Source organism: Sparus aurata, chromosome 17 (assembly GCF_900880675.1).
Source record: "Sparus aurata chromosome 17, fSpaAur1.1, whole genome shotgun sequence".
NCBI lineage: Eukaryota > Metazoa > Chordata > Actinopteri > Spariformes > Sparidae > Sparus > Sparus aurata.
Window position 1 is genome coordinate 18,912,618 of NC_044203.1, and position 19,444 is coordinate 18,932,061.

The 19,444-nt window shown below is 38.6% G+C and overlaps 2 protein-coding genes across 8 annotated transcripts in view; one reads left to right on the forward strand and one right to left on the reverse strand.

Moving 5' to 3' along the window:
* Positions 1–1,398: 1,398 nt before the first annotated feature.
* On the forward strand, positions 1,399–12,431 carry LOC115567097 (myelin-associated glycoprotein). 2 transcript variants are annotated; one of them, XM_030393343.1, is made up of 11 exons: positions 1,399–1,624; positions 3,371–3,440; positions 3,614–3,976; positions 6,679–6,969; positions 9,492–9,743; positions 10,349–10,600; positions 10,703–10,957; positions 11,060–11,153; positions 11,405–11,479; positions 11,977–12,049; positions 12,132–12,430. In XM_030393343.1, the coding sequence occupies exons 2-11, from the start codon at positions 3,392–3,394 to the stop codon at positions 12,165–12,167; spliced, it is 1,740 nt and encodes a 579-aa protein (XP_030249203.1). In that variant the 5' UTR covers positions 1,399–1,624; positions 3,371–3,391; the 3' UTR covers positions 12,168–12,430. The 2 variants fall into 2 exon arrangements, with proteins under 2 accessions (XP_030249203.1, XP_030249202.1); XM_030393342.1 differs by having other exon boundaries at positions 1,401–1,624; positions 11,405–11,497; positions 12,132–12,431.
* A 4,832-nt stretch (positions 12,432–17,263) lies between these two features.
* The window catches only part of LOC115567114 (paired immunoglobulin-like type 2 receptor beta), a 4,678-nt gene continuing 2,497 nt past the window's right edge, over positions 17,264–19,444 (reverse strand). For all 6 annotated transcript variants that reach the window (XM_030393377.1, XM_030393371.1, XM_030393373.1 and 3 more), the window contains 3 exons: positions 18,951–19,025; positions 18,166–18,244; positions 17,264–17,826 (listed from right to left, as the gene is read on the reverse strand). In XM_030393377.1, coding sequence (XP_030249237.1) covers positions 17,764–17,826; positions 18,166–18,244; positions 18,951–19,025 — 217 coding nt within the window. In that variant the 3' untranslated portion in view covers positions 17,264–17,763. The remainder of the gene's footprint in view (positions 17,827–18,165; positions 18,245–18,950; positions 19,026–19,444) is intronic.

Genomic DNA, 19,444 nt, shown 5'->3' on the forward strand with positions numbered 1-19,444 from the left:
ATTTAGTGGCCTCAGTATGTGTTGGATTTTGTTGAACCCACAAGTAAAGTCAATATTTTTGTCATGTAGTTGTACATAATGTAGCCTGCCCTGTTTTAGCATCAAATCTAGATCAAGTCAGTGGTTAAATCATTGTCCTGTTAGAAAAACAGTTAGTTTAGTTAAACTAAGACTAATAGACAATAGACATGCATACATTTTTGACGGGTCATGACCTATGACAGAAAAGTCTTGATTTCCATCAAATCAGTCATCAATTCTTGAACTTAACACCACTTGGAGGAGGAGGACACACTGTCTTAAGGATTTTGAAAAAAGCTTTTTATAGGAGACCTTCATCACAGTTTCAAATACCTTCAGTAGAATGACTGTAGTGTCATACACCTTCATCAGATTGTATTTAATTCTGGTATTTCAAGAGTGGAGTGATGAAACCTCACCGCTGTATTGAACATATACCTTCAGTTAGAACCTCTAACATGATGAAATGTGTTAATTCTTTGTCTGTTAGTGATTGAAGGACTTCCCAGTGATTGATTAACAGACTGATGAATATAAACAAACAGACAGTTGGATCCATCAATCAGCAGAGATAAACTTGTATTGTTTCTTGCTGTGATTAATCTCATCCCGGGAGATACAATTATTGGTTCCTTTGATGGTGGACGAGGTCCAGCCATCAGCGAACCTGCAGGACTATCTTTAAAAATGGAGGAGCCTGAGCACCTTTCATTCACTGTTGGAACTCCTGTGGATTAACCAGGAGCTGTGTCCCTGTGAGCTGTTTAAGTGACAAGGTAAGAAACCATCTGTGTTGAATCTAAAGTTCATGTGTAATTAGAAATGTAATTGTATTGTATTTAATAGGTTCATTTTCCATTACTTGGTTAACAGATTTGCAGCACATTTCCTGTCATGGGCAACTCCGCATCCACCGGCTTCGTCACTTCTACCCCAAGGAAACTGTCCTGGGGGCGCCAGAGAGAGGACACAGTCCAGCTGGAGGACTTCATGACACGGTGCGCAGAGGATCACTGGAAAGTTAAAGGAAGGAAGAGTTTCTCTGTGAAGAAGATCCACCAAAGCTGCAGCATCCGTTATAATGACCTAGCTGCCCAAGACACTGACATTTCTTATCCAAAGACGGGAGCGATGCTGAACCCTGCTTTCGTTGGAGATCAAGGTCCATGAATGACTGAGTTCAAAGTGAGCAATTCAATCTACGGCAAAACTCAGCAAGATGATCCTCCAAGTGATGTCTGAAGGGGGAAACAGCCTCTGTGAAGCCACTGCAACATGGCAGATATTTCATCGAGGGCTTCCCCTGACACAGTTTTCTCTCCGACCACATGACTTAAGGTGTGAACTCATAAACAGGAAGGGAGGCCTCAGTACACTTTCAGATGTGACCAGTCCCTTTTGTAAAATGGAAGGCAAAGTAAACATGTTTCCTTTTTTTTTGTATTGCGTGCAAACCAGCTAAAAACACTGTTCAGATCTTAACACCCCAGAGAGAAGTCAGGTATCAGTCGCCACATCACATGACTTCACTAGCTGCAGGCATCAGGTAGCCAAAGGATATCCTGTCTTCTTGTCTCTGCGCTGGTGATAGACACAGTTTCAGGTACAGTAAATGTCACTTTACTGTTTCTTTCTTGTTCTGTGGACTTTTCAACGGGTTTACATGTCGTTGCTTTCAGTCAGTACTGCAGTTTCTGAAAGTCTTTTTTTTTTTTGATCTAATCGCCCATCTTTGTATGACATCGTATACACAGATTGTAACTGACATGAGGGAAATCTTTCAGGACGAATACATTTTACCTTGTTGTGGCCTCTTGATGTATTTTCAGTTTGACAGAGGTTTCATCGCGGTTCTCGTATTTTGAGTGTCTGTGGTCCGGTCTGAGTTTTGGTCACAGCTGGTTCCTGTTTTACTGTGTTCGAGGTGATGGAGCGAACACGTTCCCTCAGAGCCTGTGCAAAAAATAAAGTCGAGTATTTTCTCTTTAACAGGTTTTGCCATGCTTAATCCAGTCATTTTGCAGGCAGAGTGTTTTAATCATCTATAAAGGTAATTCAGCTCAAAGTGGGCTTGTACTCAAGTATGGCCCATTTGTCTGCATTTAAAGTACTTACAAATTAATGAGGCTGCAATGCTTCAAAGACCTGGGGATCAAATGGGGGAGAGAGAATGAGAGAATGAGTTTTGGGGAAGATCTTTTAATCAGAGTTTCGTCCCTATTAAAAAACTGTGCCCACAGAACAACACAATTTCATTCATATACATCTTTTTTATTTTTGTGGGACCTTCTGTGTATTGACCCCTCTCACTTTAAGCAGCATTCTTGGGACGTAATTACACTCTGAGGACAGCTTGTTTATTCCTATATGGAAATATATCCAATATATACTTCCAACAAATATATTTCTGAGTTTGTAACATTACCTTATTCATGATCTAAATGTTACCTTTTTGAGTTTGACATATTCTAAAATCCAAAACGTGCCCCTTTAATGTAAAAGCTTACAAATGATCAACATCAACAATAATAACAGTAATAACAGTCTTCATTTGGATCATTTGTCTGATGCATTGTTGAACATTTGTATTATGTTTTGAATACATGATCATTGCCTGTGCATTAGAATGATCAACAAAGATTATTAAACTTGTTTCCATTTCGTTTATTGGATTTTTTGTACTTTTCAAAAAAGCTATTCTGAGATTGTGTATGTTCGTCCGTGAATTGTCACATTTGTATACAAGATGACTTGTTGAATCTCATAAACAATCTGTTGAAATATTACTAATGTAAACTCCCGGTAGTCGGACCATCAGAATAAAGTGTTATCAACAAATATGTGAGGGTTTTTGGGTTTTTTTGCACAGTGGTTAGCATGCCAAATGCAAAGACAAAAATACAACTGGAGAAGTCATAGTTACTAAAATAAATCAAATTCCTGAATATCTGAAGAGGGAAGTAAGTGCAGCAGGATGGCACACATTGTGCTTAAACCCAGGGATGCAGAGCAGAGACACAATTGGAAACAAAAATTAAGAAATTCTGATGTTTATGAGAGCTGATTGTGATGGCTCGTGACAGTAAAACTTGAAAATATACAACACTGGTGAGAATAGAAAGTCCAAAACATACTTAGAATGAAAACTAAAAAATAATAATAATAAAAAAGATGAATGATGATTAATATGGTATAATTCCCCAAAAGAAGTATGATGAGACCAAGGTTTGATTTGGTGTGATACACAGTGGATTAAATGTGGAATGGAAACTAGACAAGTCATTTCACACGAGGAGGAAATGACAGCACAGCAGCACAAGCCAGGAAATATTTGTCACTTTACTTGCAGGTCTGACCCAGAGAGGACGAGATGGACTCTGTAAAATGGATCCTGTTTTTTTGGGGCCTTTGCTTCACAGGTATGTTACACTCCCGATATGCTGCATCACAAGAAGTACAATTGAACAGATTTTTTGACTTTTTTGCATTATCTTTTTTTGTCCAGGCCAAGAATTTAATTTCCAGGTTAAATTGTAATTTATTCTGTGCATTTTTCATTCATTTTTACATTTTACTCACGGTTTTATTCCAGTTCCTCAGACTGAAGCTTCATCTTGGACAATTAAGGTGCCATCCTCAGTTAAAGGTCTCCCTGGATCCTGTGTGGTGATCCCCTGCTCATATAACTATCCGGATCCAGGGAGGACAGTCACTCAGTTCACCGGGATGTGGTTCAGGGAACCAAATGAACTCATTTATCACCCAGAGCAGTCTAAAACGATGCAGCAGTATCGGAGTCGGACACAGCTGGTTGGAGACCTCAGACATAAGACCTGTTCACTGAAGATTGATCCTCTTCAAGAAAGTGACAGCGGGCCTTTCTATTTCAGGATCGAAATAGGAGGCCATGATCAATATTCTTACAAAGAGAAGAAAGTCTCCATCACAATGATTAGTAAGTGTATCTCAATAACTTTCAAAGAACACCATTAACAGTACAGTTCTGTCTTTATTTCCAGTGTTGTTACCGTTGAATTTTTTTTTATATTTAGAACACATTTCAGAAATGTGTTTATAAGTCGATTCTGTGCTGATCCGCAATCAGTGAATATGGAGTCAGAAAAATAATTAATATGGTTTATTTTTGCAGCTTCAGAAATTTCATGAAATTTTATTATAATTATAACAGCCACAGCTTGAAAAATTAGGATGCTTTAAACTGTATGTTTAAAGTTTTAACCTGCAGTTTTAACCTCTAAGGTTTTGTTTCACTTGTTTTATCTTTGAAAGTTAAATCTTAATTTATAACCCTAAATGAGCTCCCCTGACAATACATCTGAGTACTAACAGTGCTACCACAGGTTCCCTGGTTTCGACAACAGTTTCCACTTCCTTATTTTAATGGCTTTACTGGCTCTTAAAATAGCTTCATCATAACAGTTTCATTTCTCTGGACAGACATGTGTCACCCATTTTAAAAATTCCTTTATGTTACTGTGCAGCAGTTTATTATTATTTTTTTTTTTTATCCATCATAAAACTTGAAATCAGACTGAAAACCTTAAATTTGTAATGCAACTGTAGCCCCATTGACACTGCCTTTTCAAGGCGGGAATCATGAGCAGATACTCCACCTCACCGTCTGTGTTAAAGTTACAGAGGTGGAAAGGGGGGACAGTATTTATTTGCCTCTGATCCGCCATCTGAGGTAGTAACAGTGCTGCAGCAGAGGCGAGATGGGATCTGTGTGAATGGAAAAACAGGCAGCACAGGACAGGGGTGTGATATGTGACTGATACAGTGGCAAGAAAAAGTATGTGAACCTTTTGGAATTTCATTGTTTTCTGAATACATTTGTCATAAAATGTGATCTGATCTTCATTTAAGTCAAGGGTATTGACAAACATAATGTGTCTAAAATAACACAAAAAAATGTTGACAATAAATTGGGCATGGCAGTAAAAGGTGAAGCTTTTGCAGTTCCAATAACCCAAATTGAATTTGTTTACAACAATGTTCTAGTAAAACTTTCTAAATTCAGATCTATAGCATTAGTCTATTTATTCCCTGTCTTAAATATAGGCTTTATAGCAGATCACATGTCCGACATCACGTAGCTTCCCTGATGGAATGGGACTGTCAACACGAACGAACACACTGTGACTGCTTAGTTAGCAAAGAAATGTCTATGGGGTTTGATAACTGACATTTCCACATGTCATTTAGAGCAAAAAACTTGAACTCACCATGTCTTTGTCACCTTCCACTATTGTGTTATTGTAGTTACTGTCTCTAGCAACTTGTGTAGAAAATCAGTCACTGCGACGGTCAGCCCTCCCGACCAAGCTCCAGCGAACTTAACCCAAGAAAACAGCATCCCTCCTCGCGAGTGAGAGTCAGACAGGGTCCCCTAATTATTGACGGCGAGTACGCAAAAAACGTAACTTTTTTGCGTTTTTTCTGTTACTTTCCACAATGCATGGCAGGTCAGGATCTCAACCTCAACACTTATATCAGCGACCATATTATTATAAATAGCCGGCGGATACATGTTTAGATCAACAGGTGGAAACCAGGGGAAACACATTAAAAAAAACACACAGATGGCAACATTATGGAGTGTACCATCATGCCTCTTTTGGTTCTGCAACACCGGCATGCTGTATGAAATGACACACTGCTTGGTTCAGTGTGAACAAACAAGGTATTCAAGCCTTCTTTGTGATGATAATGCGGTGTCTCTATGTGAAAAGGGTTTAAGACTATTCCCTTAATTAGGGGAAACGGCAATTGTGAAACAAATTAAGTTAAGGTGTCAAAATACCAAAATGAAAGAACCACTCTGACATAATTTTTTTTAAAAGGAACTGAAACAGTGCTGGTGAAAAGATAGATGTAGTCAAAAATAACATATCAGCATCACAAGAGCACTTGACAGGCAGCAGCAGCAGCCCGACCCAAATAAAACAGGAAGTACCATTCTGTCCACACCTTTACCCAGTGTTGTAAAAAGTACCCAAAAGTCATACTTAAATAAAGGTAAAGATGTTGAGTGCATGTGCACATGTGCCACTATGTGTTGACCAAACTGCCATCTGATTATCTGATATGATGTTCAACAGTTTTCTTATTCTCTTTTCCAATTTCTTTTTTCTATTTTCTAATTATTTTTTATCTGATTGCCAATAAAATGATCAATTTGGCTCTGATGCAACATGCAATCTGCAAAGTAACTAGAAACGAAATGTATCAAATAAATATATTAAAGTACAATATTTGCTTCCAAGTGGCAACATATTGAGCATTTCTTCATGGACATACATTTTTATAGGGTGTATCTAATATTTGAATTATATCAACTTAGTACTACTTGTTATTTCTGCTCAAGGTTACTACTGAATTGACTTAGGATATTTAATTATATCCACAAAATTTTATACACCATAGTGCCATCACAGTGTGCATTCCTTTTTTGAATTTTTGTCAACTGAAGTGCTTCCATCATCTTTAATGTTGAAATGTCTGAAGCCAGAATGTAGAGTTATAAAATAGATATCAGGATTTTGAGCAGCCGAGTCAACCAAAAGTTCTCCCCCTTACTTGCAGTAGCCTTCTGGGTTTTGCTGTTGCCTAACACAACGTTTCTTGTTGTTACAGGTGAACTAAGTGACATCAGTTTCTCTGTGAAACAGGAGGTAACAGAGGGTCAAAATGTGTCTGCGTCCTGCTCCGTGTCACACTCGTGCCCCACCTCTCCTCCTGTCTTTGCCTGGAGTTTCTCTGGAGAGGCACATGTCCAACCACAGCAGCTTGAAGATGGCCAGTGGAGAGCTACATCAACTCTGACCTTTCGCCCTACCAGAGCGGATCATAACAAGCAATTAGAATGCACCGTAAGATACCACGGAGGGCGGCACCACAAAACATTCAAGGTCCTCAAAGTAAATTGTAAGTACATATGGGAGCAAGTAAGTAATTCTGTGGTGCAGTATTTTTCAAAATGGATCAAAGCAAATAAAAGATAATAAAAAGCATTTTAATAATTATGTAAATTGGAACAAGAAAGTGCCAATAAAGAGAATGCAGAATAATTTCAAAACCACACTGAGCTCAAAAAGCATTGTATAGCATGTATATATGGATTTAGTGTTTTTTTACTCAAGCTTTACTAACACATAGGCTCCTCATTCAAATAAAGTGGCTTTTGATGCTTCTTAAAGGAGAACTTCGGTCGATTTAAACATGCAGCTTCATTGCTCAAGCTACCCTTGACTAGCCAGTACCGAAGACGCGAACAAATTTGGTCCAGCCATTACAGAGCTCCGTGAACGGAGATGTAGCATTGAACGCTAACAGCATGGGGTCAGAACTTCACACTGTGTTTTAAGCATCTTAACATGCTCCACATCTCACACCAGAAGTTATGCAACATCAGCAGACACCTTAGCACACAGCACTGTAGCGTGTATGACTCAAACTGAATAAAAAAGTAGTTAAAACAGTGTGTTTGTGCAAGGAGCTACTTACCTGTTTGTTGACATCCGTGTCTTCCGGTAGCTAGACTAAACTAGCTGATCCGTCGAGCGTGCACTTACTCCCTCACTGGCGGAGACGGAAACGTATTCCAGCATTTTCGTGTTTATGTTCATAATGTACATGTCCATGTTACAGCCTGTGATGAGCCATGAGCCTTACAAAAGCCTGTTTAGCCTGTTAAGTGCACACTCGATGGATATGCTAGTTTGGTCTAGCTACCGGAACACACGGATGTCAATAAACAGGTAAGTAGCTGCTTGCACAAACACACTGTTTTAACTACTTTTTTATTCATTTTGAGTCATACACGCTACAGTGCTGTGTGCTAAGGTGTCTGCTGATGTTGCATAACTTTTGGTGTGAGATGTGGAGCATGTTAAGATGCTTAAAACACAGTGTGAAGTTCTGACCCCATGCTGTTAGCGTTCAATGCTACATCTCCGTTCACGGAGCTCTGTAATGGCTGGACCAAATTTGTTCGCGTCTTCGGTACTCGCAAGTCAAGGGTAGCTTGAGCAATGAAGCTGCATGTTTAAATCGACCGAAGTTCTCCTTTAAAGGAGGTTTAGTCACAGTCAGAGGATTTACAGTCATCATGTATTCATCTGCAGTGGAAAAAGAGCATTGTGCTGTCCGTTACTGTTGTTTATATTGGCTTAGGTGAGGGGTGATAGACATAAGTTTCTGCTTGCTTCTGCATAATATCCATGTGCACCATGAAGCCATTTTGTTTTGTCAGTCACAAACCTCCAAATCCATAATTCACTTTGATTTTAGATTTAGACATTTTTTTTCAGCACTGATGGCTCTGCCATTGTTAGACTATTGCATCTGGATTCATGAAGATCAATGGATCACTGCTTTCATGCCCTGACATTGTTATTTACATTGTCAAATTCTTCTATAAAGAGATAGAGGTATTTTACAACAACAGCTTGACTTCAGTAGGTTAGGGTTAGAGAAGTTCAAATAACATTCACCAAAATTAAAACCCCAGCCTTTGGGGATTCAAAAGTTAACAGTAAAAGATAGAAAAGCAGTTTCTTACCAAGTTGGGTTTCTTAAATCATTCCTGAGTAACCCCTTTTCCCAAACACATCAATAAAGGATCACTGCAAAAAAAATGAATTCAAGATCTCCAACACAGTCAGACTTCAAGCACAGTGGATAAGCTATGTCATATTAGGAGGGTTGTTGTTGTTGTTTTTTCTTCCAATGTGTGCAGCAAGTTTTTTTTATTTTGAATAAATATTGTGGCACCTCTTCTCTTCAGTTATATTCTATCAGCTTGACTTGGATTTATGACCAAATACCTGCGAAAGTAACAACATTCCCAGCCTTGGTTGTTATTTGTCATTGGTGCTGATTAGCAAATGCTAGCTGGTAACACATTAAACTAACATGGTGAACGTGGTAAACATTACAATTGCTAAAGATTAGCATGTGGGAATAGCCATCGAGAGCTATGTTGCAGTGCTAGTTACAGCATTTAATGGTTCATGCCACTGCTGTGCCTAAGTAAAGCTTCACAGAGATGCTAGCATGGCTGCTAGCATGGCTGTAGACTCTTCCCCTGCTTGTTTATGTGCCCTGACATCAGCTCAGCTTTGACATTACTTTGTAAGTAGTGCAAAATGTGAACATATACCATCAAGGGCGTCACTATCATGTCAATTGAACAATACCAATATCACATTTACTGTAGAAAGCACCAGTGCATGTCAGTCAGCTGTATTCATTTGTTAATCAACATTTCATGATGTGAGCGATTTTTGATAACATTTTTAACAAATCATGCTTTCAAAGAGCGATGGGGACAAAATCTACCATTTAAAAAGGTAGAAGGGACATGTCCCCATCATCCCCAGTGTGTAAACGACATCTATCTATGATATCTCTGTAAATGCCATCATGAATTGAATGTTTTCATGTAGACGCTCCCCATGTGAAGGTTGAGTACAAGTCTGATGTAAAGGAAGGAGAAGCTGTGCGTCTGAAATGCTCAAGTGATGCCAATCCTCCTGCCAGCAGCATTGAGTGGCAGAATGAAAGTGGTGCTCGGCTGCATCAGGGCAACATCTTCATGCTGCCAAATATCTCCAGACAGCACACAGGGGCCCTGTACTGTACCGCTACTAATACAATAGGACAACGCAAATCAAGCCCTGTGCAACTCAATGTGTCTTGTAAGTAACAATGAAAGAAATAACATGATAAGGCAATTTTTAATTTGAACATATAAAGAAAAGCATTGGTAATTCATCACTAGCTTTATTGTCCTTACAGATGCTGTCATGCATGTCAAACACACAACTTCCCCACCAGAGACATTGTACTCTAGGTGTCACTCAACAGGCAGATTACTTCCATATTCTTAAAAAAAATATGTTTTACTGCATTGTTTTGTTTTTAATTTTCTGAAGAGGCAGATTTATTTTAGGAAAAGCTGAAATGTGACAATGAAAACATTTTACAGGTTATGTTATCTGTGGGTCAAAGGAAGGTTGTTTTTTTTTTTTTTTACTGGGGCGGTAAATAAAAGGCGTACATCACATTGACTGTAGAAAGCACCAGTGAATGTGAGTCAGCTGTATTCATTTGTTAATGAACATTTCATGATGCGAGCGATTTTTATAGCATTTTTAACAAATCAGGTTTTCAAAGATTGATGGGGATCAAATCTACCATTTAAAAGGTAGTAGGGACATGTTCCCATCATCCCCAGTGTGTAAATGACACCTATCTACAGTATCTCTGTAAATACTATTACGAATTGTATGTTTCCATGTAGACGCTCCCCATGTGAAGGTTGAGTACAAGTCTGATGTAAAGGAAGGAGAAGCTGTGCGTCTGAAATGCTCAAGTGATGCCAATCCTCCTGCGAGCAGCATTGAGTGGCAGAATGAAAGTGGTGCTCGGCTGTATCAGGGGAACATCTTCATGCTGCCAAATATCTCCAGACAGCACACAGGGGCCCTGTACTGTACTGCTACCAATACAATAGGACAACGCAAATCAAGCCCTGTGCGGCTCAATGTGTTGTGTAAGTATACAATGAAAGAAATGTCATAATAGGGCAAATACTTATTTGAATAATAAAGGAAAAGCATGGGTGATTCATCACTACGTTTATTGTCCTTCACAGATGCTCCTGAGGTGAAAACCATGTCTACCTGCTCCTGGGAGACAGACACAGTGAAGTGTGTGTGCATTGTGGAGTCCAAGCCGCCCAGCAGAGTCTATTTTGTGCTTTCTGACAAAGTCCTGCCGAGCACCAAGGTAGAGACACACAACTCTCTTACCATCGGGACTCTGCAGGCAGACCTGGGATCTTATGAGTCTGTCCTCTGCCTGGCTAACAACACACAGGGCAATGCCAGCCTCTCGTTACCTGTCAATAGTAAGAAAGTCTTTACAATTCCAAGAATGCATGATACATGCCTAAAGATATAGCACAAATTTTATATTGAGAAAAACTGTGACATGTTTTCTTTGTGGGCAGGTAAGATGCAGAGTTACATCATCATCGCGATCGGAGTAGGGATAGGAGTGACCATATTGATACTTTTAATAGCAGCGGGAGTTGTTATAAAATGGTAAGTGGTTTCCTGGAATTGACATACATTTGAGTCACCCATGTAGATGTATTTCTTAATATAGAGTGGAAACATGTCTGATAGTAATAAAGACTGAATTTTAACAACTGCAGGGGGAGGTAGTCGGCTCGAAAATTTCTAAAGGGTATGACAGCCTGTGTTCATTATTGCAGTTGGGTTTCAGTGGTTGTGCAAAGTTTCGATAGTTCTTACTCTATTGGGCCTAATGTTGCTTAACATTTCTCTGCCAGTAGGGGGAGATCTGGACAAGCACAAACATCGCACATGAGCACCAAGATGGCAGACAAGAATGTGGAGCTCCCTGAGTATGCTGCAACAAAAAGGTTTTTGGTTATTCACCACAGTTAAACTAGTTTCCTCAAACTGTAAAGCGTCACAAGTAGGACAATATTGCTGTGTGTGTTTATTTATTTATTATTATTTATTTAAATAAATATAAACATACTACTAATATACTTACAACTGTAAGGTTTAGACACACATGTAATCTGTATGTCTAGAGCTTGAATTCAGCTCTGTATGCTACTGCTGTAATATGTTTTGCCAAAGGTCATAACAAAAGAAGTTGAAAAAAAAAAAAAAAAAAGAAAAGAAAATGTAAAATGCAAATGACAAGAATAGATCAGGATGAAGATTTTATCCTGTGGGTAATGGGGGCGGGACTTGATAAGCTTTGGCTTCTCCCGCTTTTCCCTTTCGGCCATGTGTATGAATTGACATGCCCGAAATAACAACATAAATAAAATAAATAAAATAAATTTGGTAAATATAAAAAGTTTCTTTTTCTCCATTCTTTCCATAGAAAAGAGACGAGCTATGAGGATGTACATTGCCCTGACATGTATCCCGATGATCCTGTATATGGCAACGTGGAGGTACATTTATTTTTCCTAATTCATTTATAATGTCCTTGCATGAAGGAACAGATCAAGTGAATCTTGTTTTCTTTCTGTACAGAATGACAGGGATGACGCAATCTACGCCAATGTGTAACATCGCTGAGTTTATTGGAGGAACAGCTGGTGTGAGCAAAGAAAGTTGTAAAAAGTGTTGATATGCTATTTTCTCTATGTATAACAAAAGTATTATTTTTCTGTCTCCTGTAATTTGCATATAATGTCGACAAATAACATTAATCAATGAACTTGAGTTTGTAGAGGTTGTTTCTCTTGTCCAGCTCTTTTCCTGACGGTTTGTCTGATCAATGCATGTTGTGCAACATTTCCATTGAATAATAAATTATATTGGACTTTCAAATATGTTTAACAGCTCTTCATTTTCACAGAGCATTAGTCAGTCAATAGCAACACATGGTGCAAAAGTGTGATTATGAACTTCCGCTTTTTCAGAGCAGTTAGTTAAGAGCTCAGCTGCGGTGCCTATTTCCTGCTTGAATACCAATGTGGTGTTTATGTGCACTGTGCTTCTCCAATCACACCACCGCAACACAGATGCATCGAAAATATGCACTCACCTCACAAATTAGTATAATAATGTACCAGCATTTTACAAATAGATAAATTTTCATCTAAATTGACCTCGTCAGTTTCAGAGACGTGAACTGTTAATGTTTGTGCGCACCGAGTTTATTTATCCATCCACCGACTGGGACGAGGAGGAGAAAATAGTCTGTGCCTGGGTCACTTTAGGAAAAACCCTTGCGTGGCTTGACAGTGTGTTGATGGTGAATTATCAGGAAGTCAGAGGGGAAGCTGGTCACCATCTTAGCTGATTAGAGTCCTGAAGTCAAACACACCAACCTAGTCAAACAAACCCCCGACCTGATTATGAACTGTAAAGATAAATTCACTTTCGGTGATATAGTACACCTCAATTACCAGGCATTTGTCATCCCACATTGGTGCACAGCTTCTGTGTCAGCCAATGTGTGTTATGTAAATGACTCTTGAATATTTCCTTTAAAGACACACATATAACATGACTTGTGGGTTTTGTTGATCACATTTATATCAATTAAATAATCCACCTGAGTAACAACCAGTGTTGGGGCTCGTTACTCAAAAAAGTAATGTATTACATATTACACATTACTCTCAAAAATAGTAATGCCTTACATTACATGATTACTCCCTGAAGAAAGTAATTAGTTACATTACTCGTCACATTACTCGTTACATTCATGTTGCTCCACGGTTCCTTAGCAACAAGCTTTGTGTGTGTGCGTGCTGTCTCTGTAGGTGCTTCCGGGTGCTTCGTTGAGTTTGACGTAGTGTTAGCAGCTTCCAAGTTTTCAACACGGACAAAGTGTGTCCCTTGTGTGTGATGCATGCGACTAGCAATGTAACGTAAGGAACGAGCTTGGCTGTAATGTGATTACTACATTCAGAACAGTAATGCCTTACACTACTCGTTACTGAAAAAAGTAATGTGATTACAGTAACGCGTTACTTTGTATAAATTCATTCAGTTGAATCAACCTCCTTTTTTTTTTTCAAACAGTTCAGACAAAGACTTGACAATCCTTTAATGAAGTTTAATGCAGGACTGTGGTATCAGTAGCTGGAGCCAAGTGTACCGAAGACACCGAATGTAAAAAGATCATAATCAAAAACAGTAAACACACAAATGAAGGTGCATTCAAATAGTGTTCAGTGTTGATCAGGCATAATAAAAAATGCGGGCTAAACACCTTGAGAGAAGCCTTAAACAGTGAAGCATCTCTGAAAGGAAATCTGCTCTGACCTCCAACGACACACGAGATCTGAAGTTGGAAATAACTGATCGTAAGTGACGCTGGTGACGTCACAGTGTGCAGTGAAATGTTCTGTGTTTCTCAACTGACTGATTGTGTAGATATATAGGTGAACAAATGGAGCAGGCATTAAAAACCATGGATGTGAAACTTGTTGATGTAGCTGCAGAGTGAAAGGTGATATTGAGAGCACGGTGGAGCTCTTCACCAGCTCCCTTCCTCTGTGCTGCACTGTGCAGTTTAAAGGTTGTGTTAAGTCAGCAGATTGAGGGTCAAACGTCAGGGTTGACCTTGTTGTCCACTTCTGGTCGTTCAGCTTCTCTGATTGGAGCATGACAGTTTCAGAGCGACTCCAGGTGACTTGACGGGCAATGGATGGGCAGGTGTGCGTTACAGAGCAGGAGGCAGTTACTGTCTCTTAACCCTGTGGAGTCAAATATAATGCCAACATGACTCATAGAATATTACTGTTGTGTTTTGCCTTAAAAATTATTAAGATATTCTATAATAATAATAATAATATTGTACTAAATACAACATACTAAACTACCAATACATCAATGTATACTGTGTGTTTAGTGCAGGCGAAGCTCTTGTATGGGGGCATTTTTGATCCTAAGGTAGAAAAGTCCCATATCAGTGTGCCTGATACCATCCACCAACTAGTGCAGTTCTAATTTTGCAGATTTACCCAAAAATTGGTTTTACTTTTTCTTTTTTTTTTAACTCCCGAGGTAGTTTCTATTTGGGGAGACTATTGGAGACAATCTTTTTCCCTCTCCTTCACAGTCTTCTTGGATGACTGAAAACAAAAAGAAACACTGATATATCATCATCATCAAGTCAATCAGCAGCATTTTGACTCCAGCTGCATCACAGCCATAAATCAAGCACAGAGGCAATGGCAAACATATATCTTGCATGCTTACTAATAATTGACTCAACTCTGAATCTATTCAATGGCTGAATGGATACTTATAGTGTTTGTGAGATTAGTGCAGTGTCACATTTATAATATTGCATCAAACTTTAAAGTTGTAAGTGTTGCCAACGGTTACAGAAAAGCGTTGAGCTCAAGCAGGAGCTGATCTTTATTCAGATATAACAGAAGCCACAGAGACGGTTACTGTGCAATATGCAACAACTCTCATTGTTTGTCCTCCACTCTCCATCTAATTTCTTTACTCACAGAACACTTTGTTCCACTAATGCACCGAAGCAACAGTTTGTCTTACTAAAGGTGGGAAAAAACACAAGACAGGTGTAAAACATGAGTCAGCAAAGGGCTGTGAGGCACCATCACTTGAGGTCAGGGCAGATATTTTTATTTTAAACTAACTAACTCTTTAAGGAGGTTAAAGTTGAGCTCGAAGATAGTATGATAATGTCATCAGATGTGCTTTTTTAAAGAGAAAATCCCCAGTCAACAACATCTCCTTTCTGAGGAAATCCACATCAGGGAAATCTTTTTATACATTTTGCAGCTTTGCTGTTCAGGCATATGAAGAGTCTTCTGATGCTCAGTAAAAAGAGAACATTAATCCTTTCATACATTGTTGAATATTTGATAGCTGTTGAATGTGTTACTGGTGTTTTAATTGCAACTCTAATAAGTTTAGAGTTTGTTAGGAGATATTTACTTTACATAAAAATAGAATTAGTAACTAGAATGACATTCAGTCGCGTGCATACCTCCACCAAGGCCCAGCTGTCCCCTTTTGAGACCACTCATAGATACCAGCCACCTGAATACGATCCATGCATAAGTCCCTGAGATCTAAAAAAGAAAAACTGGATCCGTCCTTTAACGAATCCGCACCAAAAGTTAACAGGGTCTATTCTGTGCCAAGGTACATCTTCCATCCAAGTTTCGTGGAAATCCATTCGGTAGGTTTTTTGTGAAATCCTGCTGGCAAACCAATCAACAAACGAATTAAAAGGGGGGAAAATGTGACACACTGAGCAGAAGTAAAAACAACCCAGGTGCATTTTTTAGGTAACATTCAGGTAAATGTAAATATTTTTTGGGGAAGTTAGATGCAGACATAAGACATGCATGAAAGCTAGCACCACACTGAGGGACAAACCCTTTGAGGGCAACAGACTCCAAGCTCTGATGATAAGCCCGCGCCTAGAATACAGGTCACTAATACAATCAGGGTCGAGAAAGTCTTATCCCTCATCAATGAAATCGTGTCACCCTTGATTGTTTCATGTAGATTAGCTTCCGAAACCTGTTCGCAAGCTCTATGAATTCAGTTAGTCTAGAAAATATTTCTATGTTTCTATTTCTTATGACAAGATGGTAATGAGAAGTTAAAGCACAAAACTACTTTATTTGTAGATCTCATCAGTCATTATTAAGTTATAACATATGCATGTTTCTTAAATGGGGAGGTTTTTTTCTCTTTTCCTTTACTGTTTGGCAGGTACTGCACTGTAAGACTCCAGTGAGGGCATGGGCAGTGACAGAGCTGTCCTCAGGGTTGGCATGTGCCATCCTTAGACCACAGAGAGATGAAAAACAACCAGAAGGTGACAACAATGGTGAAAGAAAATGTCAGCAGCATTACAGTATATAAAGTTTTGATTTAGTACTAAACAATAACTATACCTTAAGTACAGTTCATTGAACATAACCATGGTCTTACCCCAGCTTTACTGTGACATCATATGCTGCAGATATTGCAAGATTTTAAAAACATGCCTGTGCACATAAAGGAAAAAAAAAAATCTGTGAGTTGATAGTCCAGTCTGCTCCACCACTCACATGAAACTCAATCTCCATGTAGCTGCTGAGCATAACAATGTTATAGTCAATAGTGAAGATAAACCTATTAAATAAAACACCCAAAATAGGGTAATCTCATTGCCTATTATGGTCGTTTTATTTTGTTTATCCTCTATGTTAAAGTACAATAAACACTGTTAGTCTGTAAGTGCTTGTGCTTCATTGCATCTCATGACCAGAGTTCTGTTTTCTGTCAAATATGTGAATGTTATCTTCTAAACAAGTCAAAAGACCAGGAAGGGAGTGATCACAGGCGTTAAAACTTGCATTCACACATTTCAGGGTTAAGTTAAATAAAACTTTTCTTGTTTTTCTTTATTACTCATTAAGACTTTTTTATTTTTTATATGTTTTCCAATTCGCCCTCTGTGTTATCTGTGCTGGAGATGAAACTTCCGTTTTCCCTTCTGATTCAGTCTCCTGTTTCGAAATTAAGTTTTTATCGGGATTGCCACATGTTGTTTGAGGACTGAACTAAAAATAACCCTAACCCTGGTGACTTAACCTGTGAGCAGGATATGAAACCTGTCAGTAAGGCTGCCGCACAGTGCAACGGACAACTGAAATTTAGAGATAATGTCAGAATCAGGATCAGAAATAGATTTATTGGAACAGGTTTTGACCACATTTAAATTAGAGAAAGAAAACAAAAGGGAAATATGTACAGTCAGAGAACATAAATATGACATCAAAATGTACCGCTGTTCTCAAAATAAAAAGATATGTACACTGTTTAACACAAAGAGGGGTCTTACATCAGACTGATAAGAAAATGATCATGAATCGTGCCGTTCGGGCTGCAGTCTCACAATTTCCCCATCCACAAGCAAGTAAAAAACAAAAAAACTGTTGCTCCGCTGTTCTTTGTTTTGCAATGCTGTGTACAGTCTGTTAATAAAATCACTTGGAGGGGGCTGGTCGTCCTTTCTTCCTCATGATAACATCATGCTGTTGTCATGCATCCTGCACACAATGATACGTGTTTGCCCATAAACAGGAACGTGTGCCCCCACACAAAACAAACTGAATGCAGAACTTGTGTTTAACTGAAAGTCTTAGTACGAAGAGATGGGAATTGAGACCTTCTATTTTTGATAATCCACGTTTGCATATATGTTGTCTGCGTCGTCCATCTGCTCAGGAGGGGCCTGCAAAGACAGACATTGGGTGACATTAATGGTACATATTGACAAGATACCTTTCCCTGTCGTGTCACACTATTGCACAGCTCTACAAGTGGCGGTTATGCAAGGAAACACAATGAATAGGCTGAAAAGAAGTGTTTCTGCTGTAAACATGGATGTAAACGACACAGGGTTCAAACTTTTCAGCTGTGCAAATATTTTATGCAGACAGAATTGCATTGTCACATTTTCTAAACCATGCAAAGTGTCTTGGTGAGCAACACTGAATGTTGTGATTACAAAAAAACTCCACAGGGCACCTTAAAGTTGTCTTTAGTTGTAAGACTTATGTTAGTCACTTACCTCCATGTTTAGGTAGATGGGCTCATCAATGACCTTCGGTTCAGAAAGATCCTTGCCTTGTTTTTCACATGATGCATCTCTGAATGGACAAGAGAGACCTGTTAAGATTCTACTTTGAGGAACAGGAGCTAAGAAATGTGCCATTATGTCTGCACTTTATGTACATATTTCTTCTGGAATAACGGTTTTCTCGGAGTCAAATGTTGCCACAATCATAGTATTAATCTTTAAACTATTCAAATTTGAACTTTATTAAATTTCTTGTATTGCTCATACATAAGCCAAGTGGTGAAAAATAATATCGCAGCCCAGGAGCCAAAATAAAATTTTGACGGATACATTAAATTTGTTTCATTTATAGGATTTTGCCATTTCTACAAAACTCCCCATCAAGTTCAGATGACATGTATATAAAATAACTTTCAAGCCAGAAGAAGGAGTGGATGGTGGTTGCTGGACAGCTGTCATGTGAGAGATCACCATTTGCAGTCATAACCAAGGTATTTTTTAACAAGATGTTGGGACATTTTCCTGCCGTTTTACACACAACAAATCAAATCATTTTCACAAGATGTTGGGACAACTTGATCAGGAACTAACCCGTTTCCAATTGAGTTCGGATCCTAAACCAAACCAGACCAGAAGAACAGTTTGGACACAACACAAAATTGAATATTGAATATAGGGCGATGAAAAGTTGTGACATAGAGACACATTTACTCTGGCGAATGGGTTAAATATGTTTGTTCTCATTTAACTTAAAAGAATTGTCACATGAAACAAACCTCTTGGTTTGGTTTGATGATGTTCTGCTGAAATTTGCATAATATCCAGAGTGCTGTCTGATTAAAGTCCTTGACCTGTGAACATAGGTTATTACTAAGAGGCATGTTATAGAAAGTGAATAAGAAACAAAAGTTAATTACATTTATTTCTCATTTTCCACGTCACATATAAACTAGTTGTGATGAAACACATTCACAGTCATAGACACACATCTTAAACTGATATTTAAAGGAGACTATTATGCTTTTTGTTTTTTCCCTTTTCCATATCATTTTTATAGGCTCTCTGGCATAGAAAAGATCTGGGAGGTTAAAAAGGTCAAACTCCGCACCAACAGAAACTCCCATCTCCCACAGAACACACCGTCCTAAAACGCCTCATCAGTGGTCTAGCCTTTGATTCTGTGACTTTTTGACATCAAACCGTGTCACCATGTCACACATTGCATAATTTATACCAAGTGGATAGTTTGGCATGTAAGAATTGATGTAAC

Bases quoted from the DNA above. Each gene is read 5' to 3' on its own strand.
- LOC115567097 (XM_030393342.1), top strand. From the start codon at position 3,392: ATGGACTCTGTAAAATGGATCCTGTTTTTTTGGGGCCTTTGCTTCACA. The intron at 9,744-10,348 runs GTAAGTAACAAT...GTTTCCATGTAG, and splicing joins TGTGCAACTCAATGTGTCTT to ACGCTCCCCATGTGAAGGTT. The intron at 11,498-11,976 runs GTTTTTGGTTAT...TTCTTTCCATAG, and splicing joins GAGTATGCTGCAACAAAAAG to AAAAGAGACGAGCTATGAGG.